The sequence below is a fragment of the Penicillium atrosanguineum genome (genome assembly GCF_028827265.1).
Source record: "Penicillium atrosanguineum strain IBT 20685 chromosome Unknown utg000002l_segment0_segment0, whole genome shotgun sequence".
Taxonomy (NCBI): Eukaryota; Fungi; Ascomycota; class Eurotiomycetes; order Eurotiales; family Aspergillaceae; genus Penicillium; species Penicillium atrosanguineum.
Window position 1 is genome coordinate 592628 of NW_026623134.1, and position 26920 is coordinate 619547.

General features: G+C 51.6%; 8 protein-coding genes across 8 annotated transcripts; 3 read left to right on the forward strand and 5 right to left on the reverse strand.

Annotated features, from left to right (window-relative positions):
* Positions 1 to 301: 301 nt before the first annotated feature.
* N7443_001961 (RNA-binding protein VTS1) lies at positions 302 to 2234 on the reverse strand (the record flags this gene model as incomplete). Its single annotated transcript, XM_056882017.1, has 3 exons — positions 302 to 358; positions 411 to 1666; positions 1730 to 2234. The coding sequence occupies 3 exons, from the start codon at positions 2232 to 2234 to the stop codon at positions 302 to 304; spliced, it is 1818 nt and encodes a 605-aa protein (XP_056743858.1).
* A 749-nt stretch (positions 2235 to 2983) lies between these two features.
* On the forward strand, positions 2984 to 6418 carry N7443_001962 (tetratricopeptide repeat protein; the record flags this gene model as incomplete). Its single annotated transcript, XM_056882018.1, has 5 exons — positions 2984 to 3291; positions 3344 to 4370; positions 4425 to 5235; positions 5290 to 5505; positions 5562 to 6418. 5 exons carry the CDS (start codon positions 2984 to 2986, stop codon positions 6416 to 6418), a joined length of 3219 nt encoding a protein of 1072 aa, XP_056743859.1.
* A 2536-nt stretch (positions 6419 to 8954) lies between these two features.
* N7443_001963 (patatin-like phospholipase domain-containing protein) lies at positions 8955 to 11159 on the reverse strand (the record flags this gene model as incomplete). Its single annotated transcript, XM_056882019.1, has 2 exons — positions 8955 to 9668; positions 9720 to 11159. The coding sequence occupies 2 exons, from the start codon at positions 11157 to 11159 to the stop codon at positions 8955 to 8957; spliced, it is 2154 nt and encodes a 717-aa protein (XP_056743860.1).
* Positions 11160 to 14694: 3535 nt separating this feature from the next.
* On the forward strand, positions 14695 to 17232 carry N7443_001964 (leucine-rich repeat domain-containing protein; the record flags this gene model as incomplete). Its single annotated transcript, XM_056882020.1, has 2 exons — positions 14695 to 14736; positions 14857 to 17232. The coding sequence occupies 2 exons, from the start codon at positions 14695 to 14697 to the stop codon at positions 17230 to 17232; spliced, it is 2418 nt and encodes an 805-aa protein (XP_056743861.1).
* A 1698-nt stretch (positions 17233 to 18930) lies between these two features.
* Positions 18931 to 20180, forward strand: glcA (type 1 serine/threonine-protein phosphatase catalytic subunit GLC7; the record flags this gene model as incomplete). Its single annotated transcript, XM_056882021.1, has 4 exons — positions 18931 to 19107; positions 19176 to 19577; positions 19717 to 20016; positions 20082 to 20180. 4 exons carry the CDS (start codon positions 18931 to 18933, stop codon positions 20178 to 20180), a joined length of 978 nt encoding a protein of 325 aa, XP_056743862.1.
* A 1200-nt stretch (positions 20181 to 21380) lies between these two features.
* On the reverse strand, positions 21381 to 22421 carry sar1 (Arf family GTPase SAR1; the record flags this gene model as incomplete). The annotated part of the gene is made up of 5 exons (XM_056882022.1): positions 21381 to 21421; positions 21473 to 21772; positions 21831 to 21936; positions 22074 to 22177; positions 22403 to 22421. The coding sequence occupies 5 exons, from the start codon at positions 22419 to 22421 to the stop codon at positions 21381 to 21383; spliced, it is 570 nt and encodes a 189-aa protein (XP_056743863.1).
* A 200-nt stretch (positions 22422 to 22621) lies between these two features.
* N7443_001967 (uncharacterized protein) lies at positions 22622 to 23602 on the reverse strand (the record flags this gene model as incomplete). The annotated part of the gene is made up of 1 exon (XM_056882023.1): positions 22622 to 23602. The coding sequence occupies one exon, from the start codon at positions 23600 to 23602 to the stop codon at positions 22622 to 22624; it is 981 nt and encodes a 326-aa protein (XP_056743864.1).
* A 422-nt stretch (positions 23603 to 24024) lies between these two features.
* Positions 24025 to 26196, reverse strand: N7443_001968 (DUF2457 domain-containing protein; the record flags this gene model as incomplete). The annotated part of the gene is given in 3 exon segments (XM_056882024.1): positions 24025 to 24311; positions 24329 to 25855; positions 25881 to 26196. 3 exon segments carry the CDS (start codon positions 26194 to 26196, stop codon positions 24025 to 24027), a joined length of 2130 nt encoding a protein of 709 aa, XP_056743865.1.
* Positions 26197 to 26920: the final 724 nt, after the last annotated feature.

Below are 26920 nucleotides of genomic sequence, written 5' to 3' on the forward strand. Positions count from 1 at the left end.
GTTCATATCTACGATTAACCCTTTTCAATGTTCAGCAGCCCGAAGTCGCCTCCTCATGAATCCGTTTCTTGACATCACTGCGTTTGATACATGTCGAATCCCACATCCATCGTATTAAGGTGAACAAAGATCACAGAACGAATGAGGAAGAAAGATGAAAATGAAAAATAAATAAAACCAAATCACACATGATAAGTGGAAATTGAAAATGATTCAATTCCATGAAATCGCTTGGGCAGTGGATTCGCTGATTCGGAGAACCAGCTCGACATGCCATGCTCTCATGCAGACGAGATCAAGATCAAGGAAGATGCTCGAGCTTGCCATCGGCACGAGCTTCTCTAACCTGCTCGAAGACCTGACAATATTGTTAAAAAATGAAATGATTCGAAATAGTGCAAATAACTTACCTTTAGCATCTTGTTCCGTGCACCCAGTGCATTGACTCCGCGGTCCTCCAGGGCCTTGTCGTCCAGTTCAACCAGCTCCGTCCACTGGAGGTCCTTCAAGTGGTCGGTATACTTGTGCAAACGAAGGGATCGCAGCCAGCTGGGGATGTCCTTCAGAAGAGCCGGGTCGGTGGGATCCTCCGGAGGCTTAGAGCTTCCACGGCGACCACGCGGCGAACGTCCACGAGTGACTTCCGAGTGGTCGGACAGGTAGCCTTCACCACCGAGACCGAACTGGCTGATGCCCAGCGAACTCAGTCCGTTGCCCATCAGCGAGTTGTTCGGGTCGTACGCGGCCAGGAACCCGTTGTTCTGCGGGGAGGTGAAGCCCATGGGGCCGAGTCCGCCTCCTTGCATGGCAATGCCGGGAGACGCCGGGCGAGATCGCCGACCCACCATGGCTGCCTGCTGCTGAGCCTGCAGAGCGGCAAGTTGCTGAGCATTCAACAGCTGGCCGGCCATGGATCCGGACAGGCCTGGGCTAGCCAGACCCTGGGAAAGGGTGGGATTCCCAGCCGAGTTCTTGCCGTGGCCATCGTTGGAGCGGGCACGGCGATACTTCCGAGCATCATCCAGCGCAATGCGGTTGTTTACCGTAGACAAAGCTGCCAGCTTCATCGCGGTTGCATTGGCAACCATGTCCGCCTGGGTGTTCTGGTTGTTTTGTTGCTGACCAAAGGTGGCGGTCATTGGGGTGTTGGTCATCGAAGCCCAGCTGTGGTTTCCAACATTGTACGGAGAGAGAAGCGGAGGTTCAATGTCGGGAGCCGGCATCGTAGCCGTCTGAGGGAGAGGGGAGCGCATACCAGAGGACGACTGAGTGAATTGGCCCATAGGATGATGACCCGAGGAAGACTTGGGCCGGGCAATGGGAGGCTGAGTGTCCGAAAGGCCACCGCGCTGAGCCCATGGAGACGCGGGAGGTTGGCCCAGATCGCTATTATCGGGAGCCGAGATCGTGGGAGCAACGAAAGAGGTACGGTCGAAGACAGCGCTGTTGCGGTTCGAGGGAGGGGCATTGCCGGTCTGTTGAGTGAATTCTGCCTTCTTCTTCGCAATCGCAGCGGCGGCATCAGGGAACATCGCATTAATTGTAGAGGAATCGAGTCCCGAGTTGCGCTTAGCTCCTGGGGATGGTGGGGGCCGGCCCAAAGAACTCCGTGAGCTGTCCATGTTAAGTTTCGACATGGCATCGCTCAAGCGGCTTGACATGGCATCTAATCGCCGAAATTACGTTAGTTGAAATCGTTGATACAAACAAAAAAAATCAAATGGCATACCCTTTTCGCCAAAGTTGGCCGGGGAAAGAAGCCCCGACATAGGGTGGCCTTGGGACATCTGTTGCAACACCTGAATGAAGAATCGAATCTGCACCTGGGTTGTCTGCTGCAACAGAGCATACAGAGCCGCGGTCCGCTCCGCCTCGCTCAGGACACGGAACCATTGCTCGATGGCACTGAGCTCATCCTTGAAGTCCTGGTCGAGCGTAGCGGCTGCCATCTCCTCCAGCGTTGTTTCGTACTGATCGATATCCGCCAGCCACTGCTGAGCTGCCCGATCCATTGCATCCTCCGTACTGTTCTGACCTTGAGTCTGCTGGCTGAAGAAAACCTCTGATGAGGGACGCATGCTGCGGGAGGACAGCGGGGAGGGGAATCCGGACATGTCAGCGGACGCTCGCAGTTGGTGCGAACCGAGATTGCGAGCGGACGAGGGAGGACGCAGGGTGGAGTTCGGGGCAGCCTCCGGTGTGCTGTTGCGGTTGCCGATGATATGGCTGGCCATGGTTCAAAGGCAAGATAAGTGAAAGGCGAATAGTAAATACAGTGGATGAAAAGATTACTGCAAAACACCTGCAGCACCTGCTGAGTTTGCGTAATAAAATAGAAGCAAAAAAAACCTGACCAAAGGACCTGGGTAAGATTCGGTGTCAGACAACACAGCGAGGCCTAGAATCTCGAGTTTAGGCGTCAACGAAGGCACAGACCAGTCCAGTGGCTGCACCTCGAATTTCGACAAAGACTCGAGGACGAGGGGGAGGCGACGTATAAGACCCGAACGAAGGAAAGTCAGGACCTGAAGGCAATAGTGTGTCAAACACAACAAGCCGAGAGGATCCCCTAGAAGAAAGGAAAAGGGGGAGGGTAGGGTGGTGGAAGTTGGAGGGGGAAGAGAGAAGAGCAAGTGCGGCCGCGAAGAGGCTTTTCTGTTTCAGGGTCACGGGTTCCGGGAATGAAGGTGAATTCGACCACGACATTCCACCCTTAACCTCTATCTACTATCTGTTCCTATTTCCAAGCTGGATTCGATTCATCAATTCTATTTGTGGAGCTGCTACTATGGATTAACCGGGGCTGCATCTGAAACGCACTTCTTGTCTCTCGCCGAAGACGGTCTGGGCCATGGTCCCAGCGGGCTGGTTCGTCACGCAAATAAACCCCGATTGATGATCGTCGACTGCTGTTGCGCTCTTTACTGATAAGTGCTTTGACTCTTCTTGATCTGATTGATCCTGTCGACCCCGGCTTGTCATCATGGCAGACTGGGATTTCCCCATGGACACGTCCTCGGTGGCGGAGGGATCTGCATACCCCGATATCGATGAGACTCTACACTACCCATGGCAGGGCCAACAATCAGCCACCGATCATCTTGTAACATCGGTGATTGACCCTCGTTTGTATGGAGGGACATTGCCTCAAAACGAACCAGAACCAGAATCCGAAGCCCAGCAAGATTACTCGGCCGATGAGCTATCAGAAGAGAGCCAAGTCCGACCTCCGGATCTGACTGGAGAGGATGACGATTCTGAATTTGTCTACACAGAGGAAGATAATGACAGGTACGCATTTCTGTCCACGCGAATGCCATGTTGATACTGACGGCGATACCAGCGGGGAAGAGGAAGACGATGAACCTCTTGAAGACGATGATGAAGATTCAGCTGGGGCGCGGCGGCGTCGCCGGCGAGGTGGAGGCCGCTTCTCTGGCCGTTGGGGCGCACGCGGTGGTAAGGGCATCAAGAGAGGCCCCCGGAAGCCGCTGGAACCTGGTCCGGAATTCAAGATGTATCATTCCGGGGCCACTGAAGCCTTCATTGATGGCAATTACGAGCGTGCCACCGAGCTGGTGATGCAAGCTATCCAAGTCAACCCGGAGATGTTTACGGCTCATTCGTTGCTGTCGGAGATTTTTCTCGCTCAAGGCCAAAAAGACAAAGCCCTGGCGGCTCTGTGGAACGGTGCGCATACACGACCAAAAGTTCCTTCCGTGTGGATGAAGGTTGCTCGGCTTCTCTTGGAGCGTGCAGGTGAAGATCGGCAAAGCGCTCTGAACGACGTGATCTATTGCTACAGTCGCGTGATCGAAATTAGTCCCAAGAGCTATAATGTCCGATATCAGAGGGCGGCAGTCTATCGCGAGCTCGGATACAACGGTCGCGCCGCTGCCGAGTACGAGCGGATTCTGAAGGACCAGCCAAACAGTCCCAAGGCCCTTCGATCCTTGGCAGAAATCTACATTGACCTGAATGACGTGCCAAGGGCAATCGAGCATTGGACAGAAAGTGTTGACTACTATCTGACGCGCGACCCAGAGACAGTCCGTGATTTTGGCTGGTCTGATGTCAACATCTACGCTGAGCTTTTCGGCTACATTGGCCAACCCGATGAGGGGCTCCATGCTCTCAAAGCACTTGGAAGATGGCTTCTCGGCCGCAAGGATGATGAGATGTGGGATGATTTCGAGGATGATGACCGGGAATGGGACCCGGAAGACTCACCTCGTCGTATCAAGACTGATGGGTTCATCCCAGGCCAGTGGCCTCGGGATGTCTACGGTCTTGGGCTTCCGCTTGAGCTTCGAATCAAGATGGGCTTGTTCCGCCTGAAGATGGGCGAAAGAAATCACAATGAAGCTCTGGTAACTTTCGTCGTATTGTCAGCATTCGCTAGCATCTTACTGACCCTCTCGTAGCACCACTTTGAATGGCTGAACCCAGACGATACTGCAGAAGGGGCCCGGATCTTTGATTATGGTGACCTATTCCGCGAGGTCGCAGATGCTTTGAAGGAATTTGGATTGCTCGACGAAGCGCTCCGCTTCTATACCCCAATTCAAGAAACTACTGAATATGCAGACATCAGCTATTTCATGGCCATGGCTGATTGTTACACACAGCTGGGTAAAGTGGAGGATGCAGAGACTTGCTACCTTACTGTTGCCGAGCATGATTCAAAGAATATGGAATCGCGCGTGGAGCTTGCGAAACTCTATGAAAGCCTCGGAATGAGCGAGCAGGCCTTCAGGTTTGTTAACGAGGCCGTTCTCATTGGGCGTCAGGAAACCAGAACCCGCCGACGAAGAAAGGACAATAGGCTTGAGCAGTTGGCCGATGAGTTCAGGACTGGGGCTGTAGCCCCTAGATCGATTGCACCCAGACCTACTGATGGACTTGCATTCACGGCAGCAGCAGCCGGCGGCCGGAGAAGGTCACTTGACGGAGAAGGCAATCGAACGGAGAATATACAGTTCCTGTACAGCAAGATGCAGCAACTGGAGCCACTCATCAAGGAAGGAGACACAGAAGCCATTGAGGACTGGCTTGACATTGCCGATGCGCTGCTGCGTGACTTTAAATCCAATCGCAGTTTCTATCCTATCGCGCGCACAATGGAATTCCGAGGATATACGAGCGACGCACAACGAAAATCCAGCAAAGGCAAAGATATGACCATGATGAGCGAAATGGAAGAGATGGCAGGGCGCTTGCAGAAGTCCATGGGGGGTAGGTCACGCTCAAATGTTTTTGAATCGGCTTTGAACTGACACCACTGTGCAGGTGAATCGGCCGAGGAACCTTTAAATGACATTGTCCCGACCGATTACCATGGAATTTCTTTCGATGAATGGCTTGATATCTTCCTTCAGTATGCTCTCCTTGTGACTGATCAGGGTGAGCATGAAGAAGCATATGAAACTCTCGAAGCTGCCGACCATGCCAATATTTGGCACAATGTCAAAGCCAAAAAGCAGTTGGTCCATGTTTGCTGGTTCAGTGAGTCCTCTCTACCGTAGTTTTGGCAAGAATTAGCTAAGCTAATTCCTCCGCAGCTTGTGCAATCCGAGCCCACGATGAAGAAACTCTCCTAGACCAGGCTCGTTGGTTCGTTAAGGAGTACCAATTTATTACCGACACGTATCGGATCTTTGCGATGCTGAGCAGCTTTTCAAACAATCGAAGGAAGACAATCTTCAATAATTCCGCCAGCATGAAATTTATGTTACGCCAGATCAAGGCGATGGATTACACTCTACCAGAATCTTGCGGCCGGCCCAACCATACCCGAAATTCTATCTGGAAGGAGCGTGCCTCTCTTTCGACTCGTGACGAAAAGGGCGAGCCCATCCCCGCAGGAGAACTGGATTCCGCTCTGCTTGTTCTTTACGGCCACATGCTTTACTCCGGAGGCAGTTTCTACCCTGCTCTAAATTACTTCTTCCGTGCATACGCCTTGGATGACCAGAACCCCGGTGTTCTTCTCTCCATTGCTCTTTCTTACATCAATCACTCTTTCAAGCGACAATCTGAGAACCGGCATTTCCTTATCATGCAGGGCCTCTCTTTCATGGATGAATATCGCCTCGTCCGAGAAAAGCCCGGGTCACTTCTTCAAGAGCGCCAGGAGATGGAGTTTAATTTTGCGCGTGTGTACCATGGCCTTGGGTTGACTCATCTGGCCGTTGAGGCATACAACAAGGTGCTCAAGCTGGGCGATGATATCCAGAGAAATGCCCAACAAGAAACGGATGGCAACGATGTGGTGATGGGCGAAGCAGACCAGGCCCCGTCCAGTCAATTTGTTGAGAATTCCTCTCACGAAGCTGCTTTTGCTCTGCAAACTCTGCATGTACTTGCTGGCAATGCAAAGCTTGCAAAGGAGGTGACCGACAGGTGGCTTGTCATTTGAAACGAATCTAGCTCTGAAGGCTTGACTTCGGTGTTTGTATAGTTATGCTAATAATGTGTATGATACTTTCGACAATGATATTCAATTCAATGTTGGCTTTTGAGAAAGGAAAAAGAGAAGAAAAAAAGCTTTCTTGAATTAGCCTTGCTATCAGATGGAAAGGCTTCAATCCTAGTAGAGCCTATGAAACATAGACCGGGCCCATTACGCTGCTGTAAACACATTCATCGGCAGCTTCGCGCTGAATGAATTATTATACGCGGATCTGTCAGCCGCAAGGGCGATTTGCCGGCAAGCTTCGCTCTATTGTCTAAATTTAGGTTTATCTATGAAGTATGGTGTGTTACCAAGTAGTACGAGGGGAGACCCCTAGCTAGCATGAGCCGGCCAATTCTGAATATATCCACGGACATTGCCAATGGAGCTTTGATGAGTTGGGGAGCAACTATAAAAGGCCATTGAACAATATTCTGGATAGAACATAACTAATGATAATGGCGTAAATGTGGGGTGAAAAACAAAAAGGCAAAAATAATTGCTTTGCATCATCCGTGAATCGAACACGGGCCTCGTCGATGGCAACGACGAATTCTACCACTAGACCAATGATGCTAGTTCATGTATGCTCGATCAGAATCAGAATCCATCAAGCCTCTATCTGATTCAACATTCGATCGAGGCCCATGACGAGACAGATCATGGAAAATCGGAGTACATTATGAGATGGCAGGAAGAGGCATGTTTTTCCACATAAATCCTCCAGGACTCAACACCAGTCTATGACAACCTTGGAAATTTTCCAGGATAGAGTGATCAGGGCATTTCTAAAGATTAATAGTTTCTTACTTTTCTAGCCCGTATCTTTTAGTGTTCATCCAAGGAATTAGAGAAAATAATTTTGTTGCGAGCTAAACATGTTGATACAAGCCACGGCAAGCATCACCTTTGTCCGGAAGAATCGGTTTCGGACTTTCCACCCAGTCAAAGTCCTCAAGTACCTTTGTTAACCACGCATCCTCTAGGCTATAGGCATCTTGAGGGCAACCCTCGAATAGTGTGCCACTGAGAAATGTACGTGGGAATCCCGAGTTGAAGGTATAAGCGGGCTTTGCGTGTGAGAGAGATCTTGAGAGCAGGCAAGAAACCGTTCAAATGTTCAATCTTTCTTGCACCAACAACTAGAAACATGTTTGGTGTCCTGCGAAGACCATACACCAGAGCAAAATGAAAAAGCTCCATTCCCTTGGCTTCGGCAACACAAAGAACTCAAGGAGCCTTCCTATCATGCCCGGAAAGTGGGATGAAGTGCCTTCTCGCGCTTCTTGAATCCCGCTTCAGTATTGAAATGGCCCTGGTTTAAGACCACATGACGACATACACCCATTCCTTCATCACTACACATAAGAATAATCTCTCTCTTAAAGTTGCGCACGCCACCTTTTTATAATTCCTGATACACAGTGCTCTGGCGTAGTTCATGATCCCGTACGTATTGATTGGCTTTAGCAACCACCTAAGCAGGAGTTTCAGTGACTTCGAGATATAGAACCTTCCCAGAAATAACAGAATCAATCAGAGCATGCATGTCATTCTTCAACGCCAAGTTTCATATACTGGTGGCCAATCTGGACAAAAAAAATTGCTTCCAGGGTTTGAAGGTTGCAGGTGCATAGAGCTCACCCAGGGCAACTTTTAAAAAGGGCACTCGGGATACGCAGTAATGGATAGATCAAACAGCGTAGACTGACTAAGTAGCCTCCAACATTCCAAGGTTGGCATCAACTCACCCAGAATAGGAACGCTTAACCTGCAATAAAACGCCGCCTAAGATCGCCGTCCATATATGAATGACGGCATCCCACATATCAGACTGCATTAGCGGCCCCGGTTTAATCTGATGTCGACTCCCTGCCACACCATCGGAAGCTGATGTCATCGTGTTGCAGGCGTGAGGATCAGCCCCGCCCGTTGAATGAACATGTACAATGACGAGCGAAAGCACACGTAGTTAAGAGCGGTTCAGAATGCAAGCAAAGGATTTGCCCGAGAATATGTTATAGTCGTACAATCATGAAGCTAAAGTATAATACAAAACACTCTGCAATGCAATGTAGCCAAAAAGCAGTTAGCAGTCCTCAGTGTCGTAATAAGACCGGGGATGAGTAAAACGCAAAATTTAAAGAAAAAAAAAGGCAAAAGGCAAAAGGCAAAAGTCAAAAGTCAAGCGATACCCATGTATCCAGGCTAAGAAACAAAACTCCTTGGCATGCGAATGAAGGATCTCGCAGAGTGCGGGGTGAAAGGCAAAAGAGTCAAAGAGCGGCTGTGATGGGGTTGTAAGGTGAGCGGGGGCCGAGAGTCTCCGCTCGAGACAGAGGGATCGGCAAGAGCCGCCTGTCATATCGAATATGGCGTCGGAAGGGAGGAAAATGGACGGAGAATGGAGCTGCAAGTGACTGAAAATAGAACAAATTCGCTCAACGTCATGTGTATGTTGAGTTCCGGTCGCCGAGGCGCTTAAGCCGCCGCAAAAGACTCAGGTATCTATGGCGTCTTCGTCGCCATAGAGGTCAGAATCGTCAAAGAAGACGGCGGACTGGCGTTGTATTTCCTCTACCACGCTACCCCTTCGAGAAGTGGGGGTCTGAGGGCGTGAGGAGGTGGAGAAGGTTGATTGGGACATGCTATCGGAGAAGTCGACGTAAGGCGACTCATGCTTATAGCTTGACTCGTCACGTTCTGGTAAACTTTCATCCAATCGCCGCTCCATCACGTCCTCGTTTTCCGAGTTGTGGAGCCGACGGGATAGAATCGGGGAGAGAGAACGTCCTCCAGTGGCGGAGCATTGCTGCAGGCCTCTCATGATGGCATTCTCAATTTTTAGCCGATTCTTAATAAATTGGATTTTGGGGAAAGCGCTTTGCTGACCCATGTGGATCATACGTGCAAGTCGTTCTGGGCTCGGATCCGAAAGAATATGGTAGAAGTCGGATGGAACGCTCTTTGGCCAGATCGTGATAGTGCCACTGAATTTCTGTAGCCAAATCTCGCTCCAATCTTGACCCAGTGGTCGAGGTAGTAATTCCAGGTGACGGAGGACACGGAGCCATTTGTTCAAGTCGAGTTTGATATACTGTTCGATGGCAGTGCCCAGGAATCCGCCGCGCCAGCCCCGGCCCTTGCGGTGGGTGACTGGTCGCCCCACAGTTCCCCGGGAGCTGAAAAAGAACAAATTCACGTGAGGGTTGACCTAAATAAGCGTTAGCGGAGGGGAAATACCCCAAAATGGGGAGTTTCTTACCTGAGACACAATCGTAAAATTCACATTGAAATGCAAGTTCAAGGCCTTGATCGGGATGTCCGTTCGCAGACTGCCATCTTTCCACTTGTGACCGAACGAGTAAGGCTTCAGCGTACCGTCACGCTTCTTGGTCATCAATACGACCGGGTTCAGAATGCCAGGGACGGCAGCGGAAGCAAGCACGGCGCTCCAGATGACGCAATCCGGGCATGTCAGGTAGTTGGCCAAGATAGAGGGCGAGTGAGGGTCCGAGGGTACGCAGGAGACATTCAAGATACGTCCAGTTCGTTCATAGGCCTCTCGAAAAGTAGTTGAACCTCTACAGAACCAGCTGCACTGCTTGGCCCAGTCCAGTGTATCGAACCGAGCGCCCGTTCTCCACCAACGGAGCATCCACGTTGCGAACCCTTCATGACAAGCGCGGATCCGGTGTGCTAGGGCTGGAACGAGCAGCTGCTTCAGCTCCTCATCGGTTCGGGTTGCCACAAGGCCGGCCACTAGTGCTCCGCCTGACGTTCCCGTGATGATCTCCGGTAAGACGCCATTATCTAGCAACGCCTTGACAACCCCGAAATGGTAGTAAGCAAAGGTCGCTCCACCCGAGAGGCAAAGTGCCGTGCGTCCGAAATTGGTATCGAGGTGTTTGAAATGCTGATATTTGGTCTCCCGATCCATCTGCTTACTGTCCAGGATCAACTGGATGCAGGCATGCACCTCATCGATGTACTCCTGAGCCAGATCCTTAGTTCCAGAATAAGCTTCGCTGTACATCCGGGGGTTCTCCACTCCAGCAAAGTTGTTCTTGACGCAAGCCTCTAAGAGAGACCGTAGCTCTTCCAAGGCAGACATCTCATTGTCACTGGTCCCGCCGCTCTGGATCTCCCGCTGGGCACCTTCCCTCGCGCTCTTCAGTTGTGTTACCACTTTCATTATCGTGAGGTGGTCATAGTAGGCATATTCGTCGACCTTTTTCCACTTCTCATTCCCGAGATGAGCATCCAACGCCTGTGCCGCCTTCAACCAGTCCGGGTAATTTCTCTGAGCTGACAGTGACAGACGGAGTCGTTGTCTCTTGCCCCGCCATGTGACCCACTGCTCATACAAGAAGATATACACACGCACCAGGACATAGCCACAGCCCAGGATGCCAATATAAGTGAACACGGTAAACAGCAGCGGCCATTTCAGGACGGTGTATAGCACGCCTTCTCTCGTCTCGTCCTTGCTTCGTTTCGGGGCTTTCCGACGCCCTCGAGTCTTGCGGACGCGTTGGTTGATCGGGCGCCAGTCGTTGATGGCTACCAATGGAGAAGCTTCGGGAGCGTTCAGCGCTTTTTCGAAACGGTGCAGGTCGTCCGGATCGATAAAGTCACAGTCATAGTCCGGGAGACCAGCCGGATCGTAGCGGTCATCATGTGCAGCCTTTTCCTCGGTAGGCATCTTTCAATGCATAGTGTACAAGAAGACAGGAACAGCTTGGATCCGACTGGGGAAGCTCACGACGTCAGCATCACGTGTACCCCACCGGATATGGCATCAGCCACCGCATCAGCCACAACGTGGTGGGCTTGAGCGGTGACAGCTGGCAGTACCATATCAGCGTGAAAATTGGAACCCGTGGAGACCTGTCTCTAATCCATTATCTATCAATCACTCCCTTACTAAATCCTAATTATGAGAATCTACCTACGGTACTACTATCAACGGCAGGCATTGGGTACCGCGACAAATATTTGCACACACGCCACGCAGAGTTTTCTCGATTAGCTTTATGTAACATTCGTGACCCCGATAATGCAAAGCGCATACGAGATATGTATCATGGTATGCCGCCCTTGGACCATTCATATCATCAATTCTCCGAAATGTACCCCTCCAAGGCGCTAGATAACTCGGCTGGCGGGGTCATCGCAGGAACATTTTGGTAGCGAATGCTCTCCAAGCTCCAGGAGGTGAGCACGGCAGGGCTCACCGCTAGATGCGAGGCCGTTCAGATCTCGAGGCAAAAGTTGGTACTGGTTGGTGATTGGTGGGCAGGGAGAGTTTATTAGCTCTGTCGCAGTTGAGATGGGAGGTACAGGAATGCAGCCTATGGGCTGATGACGGAGGGACAGTCGTTTCGCTAGCCGCAGGCCAGGATTGGAGACGCGACATCGGACGATGCAGAAAAACGGACGAATTCGGTGATTAAATTGGACGGAAGACAATGCCCCTCCAGTCAGGTGACTGGCATCGCAGATGATGTGCAGCAGGGCGTCATTGGTCACTAATTAGGCTCTTCTGGCGTATCCCGTACTGCTTTTCCAGTTGGTCATCAGCGGACCTGGACGCTGATCATGCTGATCCGCCCCTCCAAGGACTCGACGCATCCACATCTGTTCACGAAGACGAAGAAGCAAACATTACCACTCTCGCTTTCGATGTCCTTTCAAACTTGAAATTCCTCCACCTCCGCTGGCTATCTAGAGACTGGTCAGATTTGGCTTTTGGATCTCGGCTGAACGAACCTAGGGAGTTGTTTGCGTTGCGCGATAGCCGCTCTCCCCCTCCTTTTTTTAGAGTTGCTTTAGTTGATTCTGCGATCCCGTCTACGACAACCATCCCGTAAAAATAGAGGACCCTAGCATCATATCACGACGGATTGAACCAATTCGGCCGCTTAGATTTCCCGATGCAGTCATATGCAGATCGCCGAGTCCGAATCTCACTGAACTAAGACTGTGGCGTCGCCGGTGAAAGGACCCGCAGCGAGTACTTCCCGACGGGGCAGAAAAAAACAAAAACAATCAAGACGCGATTCAGCGAGCCACGGGCAGTCTTGGCGCATCTGCAAATGACCGTGTGTCTCACCCAATAGGCAAGCCGCCCACGATATCATCGTATGTATACATACATACTCGTGCTGGATCAGTGGGTCCCGGCCTACGCCCGAGGGCGGTACTTCGTGTCCCGTACTCCTTCTGTGTACGTACTAGCCTAAGGGAGGCGGGGCTGATTCCCTCGATAGGCGCATCAGGTGTACTACGCCCTTGATTATCGTTGCAATTGTCGCAATCGCCCATGTGCGCCCGCATTCCAGTGGTGCCAGGGAAGTTTCGCGATTCCAGTTAGTGTTTATGGCGAGCTGAGAACCCGGGGAACACAAGATTTGGGTGGAGCAAGGTGGCTGCGAACTCCTTGCAACTGCAGGTGTGCTCTGCAGCTGGGATCTGAGGTTGAACCGAGCGTTAGGAATGCGAGAAAGACAAGTACCCCGCGCATCCCATTCCCGAGCAAACAAGGCGAATCGAAGGCAGCGAAGTCCTTTGTACTCTTGAGATATCCTGTATTCTGTATTCTGTAATCTGTATTATGTAGGCGGGTGAAGTGAAACGCGCCGGACCAGCGAGGCGTCCAACTATACACCGTATATTGGGCACATTGTATATGAAACGGGGAAGGGATGGTAGTGAACCATGGCTCGGTGTCCTCCGTCTCCATTCGGGCCGGGAATGTGGGAGCGGTGTGGCTGACGGCGGGGGAGTCATTCGATGGAATGTCTATATACAGGCTCATAGTGGACAAGTGGGAGATGGGAAGGTTTGATGTCATTTTGGCAATCCGTATACATCTCCCCAAAAAACAATCGGGATGATCTCCACCATGGAATGTCAGATGTCAGTGCGGGCTGACTGCCCGATAGCGTAATCCAAGGATGTGCGCCTCCACCCTGGCCCCTCAGTGGTTCATAGAGTCTCCCGCTCAGCGCCAAACGGCTCGCTCGCCTGTCTCTTCTCCATTTAGACTTCTTAATTTCCATAATGATCATTCCGATGGTGCATGCGCCTCGCTACCAATTACGCGGCTGAAGTTGGATGTATGCAGATGACCTCGGAAGGACAATTCGGGAACACGGCAGCCGGGCTTTGCACTAGGAGAAAAAAAAAAGCGGGCCAGGCAAAAAAAAAAAAAGAAAAAGAAGCACAGGGCAACCAAACAACACGGCATTCCCGAGCTAACATCGTCATTGGGATGGAGATTTGTGCATGGTGTGGTCCAAATCTGCAGTGCTATATGGATTCTACGCAGTCCTTTTCCAATCTTTTGTTCCCACTGTCGATCGGGGAGGAGAACGTTTTCGGAGCGGATCCACAGCGGCGTGATAGACCTAGGATCCTTGCTCGCGAAGATCGACTCAGAAGGCCCCATCCGTAGTTTCCACCACGGTTTCCAGCCGTGCAGGTAGATCAACCCATCACTGGCACACATTCCCACACCCCCCTAATTCCGTCGGTCCATCCAACCGAAGGGTCTGATAGACGCTGTGAAGCTAAAAGGCTGACCCCTCCATGGCGCCTTCGCCACTCCAACTCGGGCTAGTAGGCACGATAGCTGCAGGAGGAAATTAGCAATCTTTTCTGGCTCCGGATCGGCTGGTATCGTCCCTCATTGATACCAAAAAATCGAGAAAAATGAAAACCGTCAAAGTTCGGGGATTGTTATGTGAGGGAGGGGGCCGAAGCATAAAAGGAAATTAGATAGCGATCAGACCGTTCATCGTGAGTTTATGGTTATGATTGACACACTCGAAAGAGAAATAAAAATACTCCAAATACCCGACAAGATGTTACTCAAGGTAACCAAACTCCCGTAGTATTTTATGTTTTCGTGGTATTGTTATCTCGATCATCAGACGCCATTCTTATTTAGCGGTTACCCCGTGCCACCAAACCTCTCGTCTTTTCACCTTTCCCCCTTCACCCTTTTACCCTGCACCTGTCCCATCGGAGTCGGACCTGTCAACTCCCTTTCCCACGTTGGTGACCCCTCCCCCCTGTCCCCAGATCCATCCGCGCTGACCTCCCTAGACCTCGACCTTCTACATCGATCTCAAGGTCGCGGCACAATGTCGACCCTCCCTGACAGCATCTGAGTGTTCGTCTTCAGACTTCTCCTGGCTGGGATCCTGCCTAGCTGAAAATCCCTTGCTCTCGTCATGGAGAAGCTCAACACTGAAGATGGACAACTCTTCATCAAGGTGAGTCGAAGTTTCTTTCTCGACCTGGGGTCCTTCCCCCACCCCCCCCCCCCCCCCGGCGCCAAATGTCGAGTACACGAGATTAGATCAGATCAAAACTTATACTCGTTACGTTCCTAGAATTTGGCCAGCTTCGTCCGTACTCATGAAAAAGCGCTTGCGAATGCCCTTCAGCTTCGCCGTCAGTTCAAGAATGTCGCGACCCCCCAATCGCCCTCCCTCACCCCCTCGAGCTCTTTCTCCTCCTCTCTATCATTGGCGTCCGCTCTGTCCTTCGGGCCATTGAAGTTCACCTCGCAGAATATCAAGCCCGCCAAGCTCACCCTGACTCCTCACCACCTCTTTTATCTGCTTTCGCGCTTCGAGGAACTGTCCATTGCCGTGGGTCCTATGAACGTCCGATTGGAGAATATCCACACCGAGGCATCGCAATCCTACGTTTCTTTCCTGAATAAGCCCCAGCGGTCCAAGGGAGATGGTGCCTCCATACACTCTGTATCCAGTGTTCGTAGTGTCATGTCCGGCATGAGCGGACTCTGGTCTTCCTTCGGCATGGGATCCAGAGATGCGGCCACCAAGTCCGACAAGGCCAGACTCGCCCTGGAAGTGGACCTGAAGTATCTTTACTCTGCTTTCACCAAGATCCCCTGTTTGCGTCTGGCCCCTGACCACAGAGCTCGCCTGATCCGTGGATATGAGGAGTTCCCATTCGACACGGCCGTGCCGCTGCATTCATTCAAAAATTTGAGCGCCCTAGAGATCATTGACATAGACTATCGTTCTTTCTACGGATGGGACCGTCTGTCCGAGCAGTTGCGCACCTTGTCCATTAAACGGGCTCATCTGGATGACCCGGCTGATCTGTTGACGCGCATCGTCTTGGACGATATCGATAAGCGACGACGACGGTCAGCCAAGTCTCAGCAGTCTCCGCCGCTTGGATGGACTAGCACCACTGGCTCGCAGCCTGTTCAGGCTCCGGATCATTCCATCTCGGCGCCTGGCTCCCCCGTTGGCGAAACCGCATTCGGAAGCAGCACCAGCCCCAAGTCGACCCCGATGATACGAGCTGGATCGGAGGGTGCGAAGCTTCGTGCACGAGGTGATAGCATCTCACCTACCCGACCCTCCACCAAGCATGGTCACCGTCACAGCCGGTCTCAACGGATTCGACGCACCGGCTCGGGCAGTTCGAACTCGAGCGATACTTCCGGCGGATATCGCACTGGCAGCTCCTCGACCCTTCTTCCCGGTGTCCTGCCGCCTTCCAAGTGGCGGTTCTTGCGACACTTGGGTCTTCCAGAGAATGATCTGACGTCCATCTCCGCCGCAAGCCTTGCTCCTGTAGCCAACACCCTGAACTCGCTCGACCTTTCATCGAATCTTCTCACCGAGGTTCCGGATAGCCTAGCAACTCTAATGGCCCTTCGTGCGCTAAACTTGTCGTATTGCATGATCGAGTCTTTGCACTCTATTTCACGAAACCCCCTTCCCGCAATCACTGCGCTCAATCTTCGAGGCAACCGACTCCGTTCTTTAGCCGGCATTGAGCGACTGCTTTCTCTGGAGCGACTAGACCTGCGCGATAACAATCTCATGGATCCAACAGAAATGGCACGGCTGACCAGTCTCCCTGAAATACGAGAGATCTGGGTCTCTGGAAACCCATTTGTGAAAACCCATTCCGGGTACCGCGTTGTGATCATGAACCTCTTCCGTCGAACTCCCGGGTACGCTGAGGATATCATCATTGATGGTCGTGGTCCAGGTTATACGGAGAGAAAGCAACTGACTGACCGTGTGGCCGAGCCTGAGGCTACACCCGTGGTGCGCTCAAGTGCCGCAGATCAATCTGCTATGATTCAGAAAGCCACTGCCGCGGCCCAGGCGAATATCCTGGACAAGCCACTTCCTAAGGCACCGGTTGAGGAGCGTGAGTCGCCCAAGAGTACACAGCGAAACGACGTCGAAGGGGGCACTAAAAGTCGCAAGAAGACCCAGCGGCGCAGAATCATCGATCTCTCCGTCGATAACCCTTTCAACCCCGATGGCTTGGGTAACCCGGAGCCAGCAATGACTGCGGTACTTCCAACTCAACAGCTCCACGCTCCGATCGACCCAATAAGTGTGACTCCGATTGAACACCAATGGAGGCTAGAAAGCAGCATCCATTCCGGCTCTTCCAGCATCCAGAGCCCGCTCAAGCAGCCAACGTCCCCCAGTCCACCTCCGATGCAGCCCACTATAGTGCACTCTGGCGCGGCAAAAGATTGGGGATTAGATGAGCAGCGGTGTCGGCAGCAGCTCGAGGTCCTCCGACAGGAAGTTGGCGATAACTGGCTCAATGTTCTGGGAGACCATCCCTGGGACAACTCCCAGAATCTGGCCGCACAGCTGGCTGCGACAGGCCTTGATCACTCTGCTCTCCCTACTGCACCTCTGGTGCGAGCCAACACTCAAGCGATTTTGAGCGGAGGCCATGCACTGAGCGGCTAAAGAGGACATGGGCACGTGCCGCATGTTTCGACGCTCTCCACGAGCCCTATTATTTCTTGTGCTCCTCCAGTCATGTAGGAAGCACCACCTTTCGGATTAATTATTTTTCTTGAGCAAGCCACGCGAGCTGCTCCTCTGCATTGTTTACGGCGTTTGGATGACTTACGAGATATGGTGGGTTGGATGTATGAACATTTACGGCCTTTTGCGTTCTTCTGTTTTGCTTCCGCATCAAAACAAATGTTTCTGCGCTTCTTTCGCGTCATCTTTCTGGAAGGCACTTTGAAAGAAAATTCCTAGAGCGCGTTTATTGTATGATTTGCGAGTTGGCGTTGGCGGATTGACTGTTCTATTCCCCTCTTTTTTTGCGTTTATCGGCCTGTCTGTGATTCTGAGCCATGAGTAACCTATGAATGTGCATAGCACGATGAGTTCGGAAATAATACCAGCCTTGTCATATACATTTGGTTTGATAAAAACTTCTGGTAAACGTTCATGGAGGAGGAGGAGGTCGAGTGCTCATGTATCCAGATGAAGTGGGACGAGATGTCCAAGATAGCAAGTGAGCTAACACCACTCTTGACTTGCAGCAAGTCAAGACGCGATGTGGACAAAGTCGCTCAGGACGTCTTCTTTCATTTGTCCAATCTGAGCTGCAACTAGACTGTGTTCTTGCTAGCGTTCGGTCTCATGAGACACAAAGCGCGAGGGTCTCGACCGGCTCCAAAAGGTGCCTTTCTGCAGCCCCTCGACCATGCCACGTCTGAACTGATGAAAAGTGACGAAGGGATATACGCCGATGGAGTAGAAATAGACTAGAGGCAGGCTATTATTTCAGATCAAACCCGTTAGTTATAGTGGAGTGACAAAATAAGCCAGGCCGATCTATAACGGGAAGCCAAACACCGCAAACACAAACTCTGGAACTTCCCGCTTTCTCTCCCTGTGCAAGATTCTCTCCTCTCTTCATCCTTCAAACGCCGGCTTCATCGCGTCCCCCGTTGTTTTTGGATCTCTGGAACAGTCGACCGTGTGAAAAGTCTCCTCGTCTCTTGATTGACCTTACTCCTTTTTTCACTCCTGCTTGTCCGACCCCCGGAAAACTTCGCTCACCCCCTCCCTTCGTCCCCTCGAAGCCGCAGTCGAAGTCGAAGCCATCTCCCCTCGGTCTCTGCGTTCCCGACTTGTTCAGGGGCTTTTCTCTCTATTTCAACTTCCAGTCACCCTCAAACCTCACCCAGAGTGTTCCCTCGTCCACCCCGTCTGGCATTCCTGCCAGAAACCCCTCAAAAAAGCCGCGGCCGCAAGGCCTTCATATTTTAGAGTCTTTGACCTCCTTGAAGTTCTTTCCCCTTGGTAAGTCTTCATCTCGGTCGCTATGCTAGCCTCTATTGTCTATCCCGAAGGGTCAGGAAACGCAAAGGAAAACGCTAGGCGGCAAAAAAAAAATTTCCACTCGAGACGCGCCTGTTTTCCCTCGCCTCCAACCCTGTTCATGGGATTTGAGAATCGGACTGGCATCCTTGTTATTGTTCAACTCGTTGCTAATGACTGTTAATGCATGTAGGACATAACTACCTCGTCATCAATTCTTCGCCGCCCCGGAAGTCGTCATCCCTCCCGCGCGTGTGCTTTTCGTCTCTTTCTTTTTCCTTTCTCCGTTTCCCCTTTCTCCCTTTTCATTAAAGCTCGCACACTATGGCCGACCAAGAGGTTGATCTGGACTCGATCATCGATCGGCTCCTGGAAGTGAGGGGTAGCCGCCCTGGAAAGCAGGTGCAGCTGCTTGAGTCAGAGATCCGCTTCCTCTGCACCAAGGCCCGTGAGATCTTTATCTCGCAGCCTATTCTGCTCGAGCTCGAGGCTCCCATCAAGGTTAGTGATTTTACCCCCAGCCCGGACCACTTCTCGGGCCGCGCGTTCTAACGAGTTGGGCACTACAGATCTGCGGTGATATCCACGGTCAATACTACGATCTCCTGCGTCTCTTCGAATACGGTGGATTCCCCCCGGAGGCCAACTACCTCTTCCTCGGTGACTATGTCGACCGTGGCAAGCAGTCCCTCGAGACTATCTGCCTGCTCCTCGCCTACAAGATTAAGTACCCCGAGAACTTCTTCATCCTGCGTGGCAACCACGAGTGTGCCTCCATCAACCGTATCTATGGCTTCTACGACGAGTGCAAGCGCCGCTACAACATCAAGCTGTGGAAGACCTTCACCGACTGCTTCAACTGCCTTCCCATCGCGGCCATCATTGACGAGAAGATTTTCACCATGCACGGAGGTCTGAGCCCCGATCTGAACTCGATGGAGCAGATTCGCCGGGTTATGCGTCCCACCGATGTAAGTAATTCTGTATTTCATTATCACCTCTGGCACCAGTGGTTGTCTTGGATTCGAGGAACATGGCATGGAATGAAAACATGCCAGATCTCGTGCCAGAACTCCTTCAGCTGAAGGCCATGTTCGCTGACTTCTTTAGATCCCCGACTGTGGTCTTCTCTGCGATCTGCTGTGGTCCGATCCGGACAAGGACATCACCGGCTGGAGCGAAAACGATCGCGGTGTCTCTTTCACATTCGGCCCCGACGTGGTGTCGCGCTTCCTCCAGAAACACGATATGGACTTGATATGCCGCGCGCATCAAGTCGTGGAAGATGGTTACGAGTTCTTCTCGAAACGCCAGCTGGTTACGCTATTCAGCGCACCCAACTACTGCGGTGAATTCGACAACGCGGGTGCGATGATGAGCGTCGACGAGAGCTTGCTCTGTTCCTTCCAGGTTGGTGGTCTTCTTGAATTCCCCACATCCTCCATCCAAGTCTAACCTGCTTTTTCTTTTTTTAGATCCTCAAACCAGCCGAAAAGAAACAAAAGTACGTTTACGGGAGCATGAGCTCCGGCGGATCCGCCGCCACTCCTCCGCGCAAGCAAAAGAAGAAATAAAGGAACAAATACGAGCTTCCCCATGTGCAGCAGGTTCGGGCGGAGATAAGCCATTTTTTTCACAACAATCCCCACGTCACGCCAAACACCCATGACATCCAACCCTTTCCTCCAACCACGAGTTCCACCCTCATCGGACCGACGAAGCGATAAACGACCGAGGATTCATCCCAGCCGGGGCAGCCACCCTCCCTCTCTATAACCTCTCATCCGCCGCTAATCCCTTCTCTTCTATCCGGGCTTCTCCGTGCGCCTCCCGCTATCATTTCTTGGCCGACGCGCGACCTCTGTTAACATGCAGAGCGGAACTCCCTCTTCTCTTCTTCGACTGATTCTTTAACCCTTTTTTTTTTCCTAACGCGCCTGAAGTTTCCTGCTTTGTTTCTTACCATCTGGACGGAATGTTTACTTAAGGCATCCTGGAAAGGGGGAGGGGAACCTGGTTTATCTTATCTTTATCTTGTTTCTGATTATCGGTTGTCTTGAATTGTAACGCATGTGTTGTCTATTCTAACTGTTCACGGACTCATAGTGTAGAAGCTGAGCGGTAGGAAGCCGGTTCCCATTACTTGTGTGTAGGGACAAGACTGGCATTCATAGATAGTGATCCTCGACTCATAGATTGGGCTCGATCGAGTAGCATCAACCTTGAAAAGACATCCAATCAGACCAGTCCATAGGAACCCTGTCTCTAACACGATCTTTGACAATAATCATTGGTCTCAATTCTGTCCTGAATAGGCGTGCTGCAGCATTGTTGGGCAAAACGCCACCGATCGACTAGAACCAGATCGGTCTCAGCTTGCACATCACAACCTATCATGGGGATCAATATCCACTGTAGGTAACCTGCACATGGGATCTTACTTGTTACAATTACATCCAACGAGAGATATTTGAGTAATTATAAGAGCCAAATTTTAGAACTAGAGTATTCGAAAAGGCACCGGCTAACAGGCGACAGGTTAAAATAGTAAACAGCAATGGGGCGAGACGAAATCAAGGGCATGGAAGTTGATACATCATGGAGGGGAGGGAGAAGGATAGATCGAGAATTGGGTGATAGAAGGAGAGGGATATAGAACAGCGACTCAAAGTGAAGCAGAGAAGGGGTTGACAGCAATTTGATTCCGTATGTCAAAATCGAATGGCATTTTGGGTCTGGCCTGGTGTTATCGTCTGAGTCTATGCGAGCTTAGATTAGACGTATTGGGACAACCAGCGGATACCCTCGCCGTAGCCTGGGAATTATTAGCGAATGCCGATGAAACTTGATTTGAGGAATGACTTACCCTGTCTCATGACAACACTGCACATGAAGATTTCGATGGGACGGATGCCCTCGAGCGGGACCTTGCCCTTACCAGTAGTCTGGTACAGACCCAGCTGGTGGCGGAGCTCATCCTCACTCACGGCGTCGGGGTGATCGATCTTGTTTCCGAGGACGAGGAAGGGGACCTTAGCGAGGTCTTCCATGGCGAGAAGGGCGTCGAGCTCGGCCTTGGACTCGGAGAAGCGCTCGTAGTCCTTAGCATCAACGAGGAAGACGATACCGCTGACTTCGGGGAAGTAGTCCTTCCAGAGACGACGAGCTATGGTAAATTGCCTATTAGCTTCCTCCTTCGGTATCCCTGGTATAAATTGACTCACCCTGCTGGTGACCGCCCAGATCGAAGGTCGTGAAGCGGTTGTTGCCGATAGCAAGCTCCTCGGAGGTAGGGTGGGCGGTGGGGGAGAGGACGGCGACGCGGTCATTCTATGATTGTACTTTGTCAGCGAATGGTTCAAAAGGTATAGAGAGATGCGATCCTGCGGGTACATTCCGCCCATGCACGCCGAGTCTGGAACCTCGGTCCAGACCCTGATCACATTGTGTCTTGACTATCCACTCACCTTCAGCATGTGCAGCAGGGTAGTCTTGCCGGCATTATCGAGACCCAGGAAAAGAAGCTTGGCGTGCTTGTTGAGCAGGCCGAGCGAGGCGAGAACATCGTAGACTGGATGAAGGGAATCAGTAAAAGTAAAGGCATATTTTCACTCCCGGGTCAAAGCCGCAGACTGCGGTGTTGGCCCCGAAGGGTATTGAGGGTGTCTGGTAGCTAGCAGAGACACTCGCATAGCTTATAACATCCGTAGCAAGTATACCTGAAATCCAGAACCCTTGTTTCGGCTGCTTTGATGCGGGTGACTGGGCTGGATAGATGGGAGAATCAGGTACTTACACCAGTTGATGAGCCACATGGCGGAATCGAGGAATGAGAAGGACGGAATAGAAGGCGCGGATAAAGGGAATCGGGTGCTGAGGGTCGCGGATAAGAGGGAGGCGACAGTGTGGATGGAGGGGAAAGAGGGCAAGAAGACAGGTTGGATGTTGTTTTCGGGATCCAGGTTCTTGCCTTAGGCATCAATAAATCCATGGTGAGAAGAGCTGACTAAGAATATTACTGTGAAGCCCAGACTTGTTCGCACAACAAACCCAGTGCCATCACGTCGATCGAGATATCTCGGTCGTTGCTGCTTCTTGGAGCTCGCGCGAGGAGCTCCTGGTAAGGGATGATGAACGGTGCATTCGTTATCTGAACAGATGCGCCCTCGTTTCTTCTAGCGCCGCGTACATTGGTGATGGTAGTCTCCTGTCTCCTAACAGGGCTACCATTTGCCAGGACCCACCTCTGGAGAACAATACGTTCCGTCGACTCTTCAAGATGGACCGTAATCACGGTAACCTGCCCATTCGATTGCGTCACCCAGCGACGGGCATCTTGCTCAAGCTTTTGCGGAGACTCAGTAAACGCCGTCTCAACAATCACAGTTGGGAAAGCTTGATGTGCGAAATAGAGTGGACGAAAAGATTCATCAGGGCACTTAGCGGATGTGCCAAGTTGAACCGCAGCTGTCCCGTCGGGTATAATCAAGTTGTCAGGAGAGAGCTGCGCATTCGCATCCGCCACGCTCATAATAAATTGAGATAATCTGCGACTGGCTCGTTCGTGTGGTACGCGTGGTAGCATTTCGACAACAAGCAATTGCGAGTCATAGAAGTATTCTTTCCACGAGTGTGAAAACGGCTTGTCTTCGGTGTTGAAAAAGTCCGCTTCGAATGTGTGTTGGCTGAGGTTTGTAACGAGGAAGAATTCACGCCTATCTGGAAGGGTCAACTCATAGTTCATAACATTAGGAAAGTCGTCTTTTCCTTTGTATGGATATCGATGGACACCAGGAAGGAAACCTTCAAGTCCACGGTCTAAAGCTTCGCCCATATTGACGAAAGTGATATCAATGATGCCGAATCGTGTTCTTTCGCGGCAGGTACGTGATCTACCATAGGCGAGAGTTGTTGGAGTGAGGAGCATCGCCTTGAGGTAGCGATGGTTACCACCAAAGTCATTGTGACAGCTGCGAGTCATGTGACATGACAACATATTGAGAAGAAGTGATACTGTTTCTACTAATTGCGATTTGAATTTGAATCTGGATTTGTGTTTGAGTTTTTGTGTTTAATGATATTGTTATTGGTTTGGGTCAGAATTGATCCCCCACTTTATCCACACATGCAGCAAATCCAGAGAAGGGGTATATGCACCGCAGCCATGCAAATTCGAAAGGACAGGATGTCTCTTCAGAGAGGGACGGGTAAAAGTAAAATAAATGATGCAGAGATAGGTTCCCCCGGGGATTAAAGATATAGAGATGTAAGAAACCAAGTGGATGACACAAAATTGGCTAAGTATGTAAAAGCGAATGGTTACCCGGATCCATAGCGGGCTAAAGAAAGGGAAAAGGTAGGTATGTACAGAAGGTTTCCAGGGGGAATTATTAGGACATCAAATGGTCCATGGGTAACCTAAACAGATAGGACGAGCTGGGCGTCTTGACCGACGCCGTAAGCTCTGCACCTCTCAGCAACTTCGAGGCCAAGCTCCTTCATCCGTTCGGCTCCCTTGCCGGGAATGGGCCGGCGTACCGCCTGCTCTTTGGCAGCTTTGCGGCAGTGTTGGCGCCAGAACTTTTCCTTTCGTTTCTGGCGCTTCTTTTCGAGGCCCTCAACAATATCGACGGGTCCTCGAGTATGGAGGGGCTCAAATGTGCGTGAGCGTTCCGCTCCGGTGATTCTGTCAGGGGTGGGATTCCCTGCCAGTTATGGGCACTTTGCATGCCGGTGAAGAACGGGTTGGGCGTCCGAGGCAGCGACTTAGTGCGAACCATAGGCGGCCGTTGAACCAGGTGGCTAATATTAAGGCCTGGGGACGACTCGATAACGGGCATTTCTCCCGATGGTGTCCACTTCTGTGGAGAAGGTGATTTGGCCCGAACTCGAGGGGGAGGAGATTTAGCTCTGGTTCGAGGAGGGGGAGACTTGAGACGCTTTGGGGAGGTGCGACCAGCACGGCGAGGCGGCGCCGGAGATACCATGCGCTTGGGCGAGTGCTTTGGAGAAGAAGCCTTGTTCGGTCCTTCTATGCGGCCTCGAGTGGGCTCCAGAACAACAGAGTCCAGGTCCTCGGAAAGGTCTTCTAGGTCTTCTTCATCCTCGGGGTCGCTGGTTGGGAAGCTAGGGTCAATGTCTTGCGGGATGAGAACATGCTTCTCAAGACGCCGTTGTTCCATGCAGGACTTATAAGCCGCCTCGAGAGGTCGGTCCTCATCAAGAGTTCCACAGACAAAGTCGGTACTATCGGGCAGGTTGGGGGTACCGGGCCGCATGCGCAGATTCTTAGAAGGACGACGGCCGGGCAACCGTTGAACAGGCGCAGGCAGCCAGTGCTGGTGATCATCGGTCAACGAGTCGAAGGAGGTGTTGGAGGCACGACGTTCCAAAACTGGAGGGAAAATGCCAATAGAGGGAACGCTGGTCTCTGGCACGGTGATCGAAGGAGCCCAGAACTCGTAGTCTGAGCCATCATCATCACTCTCATCAGATTCCGCGAAACCGGCCTCATTATCAGACTCATTGCCATCATCCGAGGAAAAGTCGTGAATGGTTGAGTCATCATCGGCCAAACCTTCAATGTCGTCGTCCTCATCTTCTTCCTCCTGGGCTTCCTGCTCGGCCTCTTCGCCAAGTCGTCGAATGACGTTCTCCTTTTTCATGCAGTCATTCAAAGTAATCTTTTGAGAGTACTCAGTTGACTTGGTCACCCACTCGTCGTCCTCACCAATGGAGCTAGCAAACTCATGGAACCGAGTAGCTTCTGATTCCTCAAATTTGCCCAAACCACTGGTAGGAACACCCTTGGGGATAGTAATCGCAGTAATCTCCTTCACATCCTTCTGTTTGAAGTTTGCGGCGTCAGGGGATGACTTGCGAGCAACGGGAGCGGGAGAGCCACGGCACTTGGGTCGGAGGGCAGCCTTGCGACCCGGGGAGCGTTCTCTTTGGATAGAGGTAGCAGCCTGGCGTCCAGGACAGACAAATGTGAGGGTTGACTTGCGTTTCGGGGGTTCGGGGGCCACTTTGACAGTCGACGGGCTTGGCTGGCGAGCCGGTGGCGCAGCGGGCTGGTTGTTCGAATCGGCCTTGGGGCGACAGGCGAAGCTGATACAACGCTTACGTCCAAGGTTGGCTTCAACTGAGGTCTCGTTGGAGTCCCCAACCTTGACCTTGGGCATCGCATCTCTCTTTCCAGTCATAGATTTGGGCGCCTTGCCCATCATCTGAGGGGGGGAGGGGTGGGCTCGGCGAGTTAGCAATAGACGGACTGGTCATGCCTCCATCACTTGTCAACTCGGCCGTGGAGATGCCACTCATGTTGCTATGGGGGTAGGAGCGGTAACTGTAGATGGAATCGTGAAGTGCGGATTGAGGTTCGGTAGGGGACATTTCGGGACTGCTCTTGAGAGCGCGGGTGAGCAAGGATTCTTTGCGATCGATGAGGGGTCGGGTGAAGGCGATAGTATCTTCGGTATGCATCGAGGTGGCGTGTAGTATATGCTGATCAGGAGGTTCATCCAAGTCCTCCGCGACCTCGGCGTCGTCATGCGCCGGGCGAGTGGACGAGTTTGACGAGAGCAACATCTTCAAGAGGTTATGGAATGAGAAATTTCGATCTCCACCATGGGATTGTGCCATGTTTCCCACCAAAGAGGTTGGAAAAGATCGGAAGTGGCGAAAGTCAGGTATACTTCGCAACTCTCGAAAATCGATCAGGATCGACCCAGAGGGCATAACACAGTCCCGTTAAGGACGCTTGTCATGATATAAAGCGCATGGCTAGGGGGCAGACCGAAATAGAAGAATGACGAGAGGGAGTCGCCAAGAGGAATAGTTATTGAAAAAGGCTTGAGGGTCTGCCTGTAGAATACCTCTAGGCTTAGCGCCAAGAAGTCTGTGCTGTTCGAGAGTGGAGAGAGTCGAAGAAAAAGGAAGAAGAATGTTTTAAAACATGAGGAAATATGGAGGGGGTGAAAGGATGAAGAGGAAGATCGCAGTATAAACCCGCTTCACGAGGGGGGGGAAAGAGGGAAAGGCGTGAGTGACGATACGCGGGAGGACGGCACCGCTGTTTTGGGTTAGTCGATTTTCCTTTTTGCATTTTGGGGGAATTTTTTAAATTTTTTTTTTCCCGCATTTAAATTTTCGTTTTTTCCTCGCTCGCCACAACCTGCTTCCACGCTTGTTCCAAGGACCCACCTGCAGCTTACTGTACAGTACGATATGGTTCCTGCGCCTAGTGAACTGTTCTTTTTTATGACATATTGTTCATTTCTTAATTTCTTAAATTAGTACCCTTTGTCTAAAC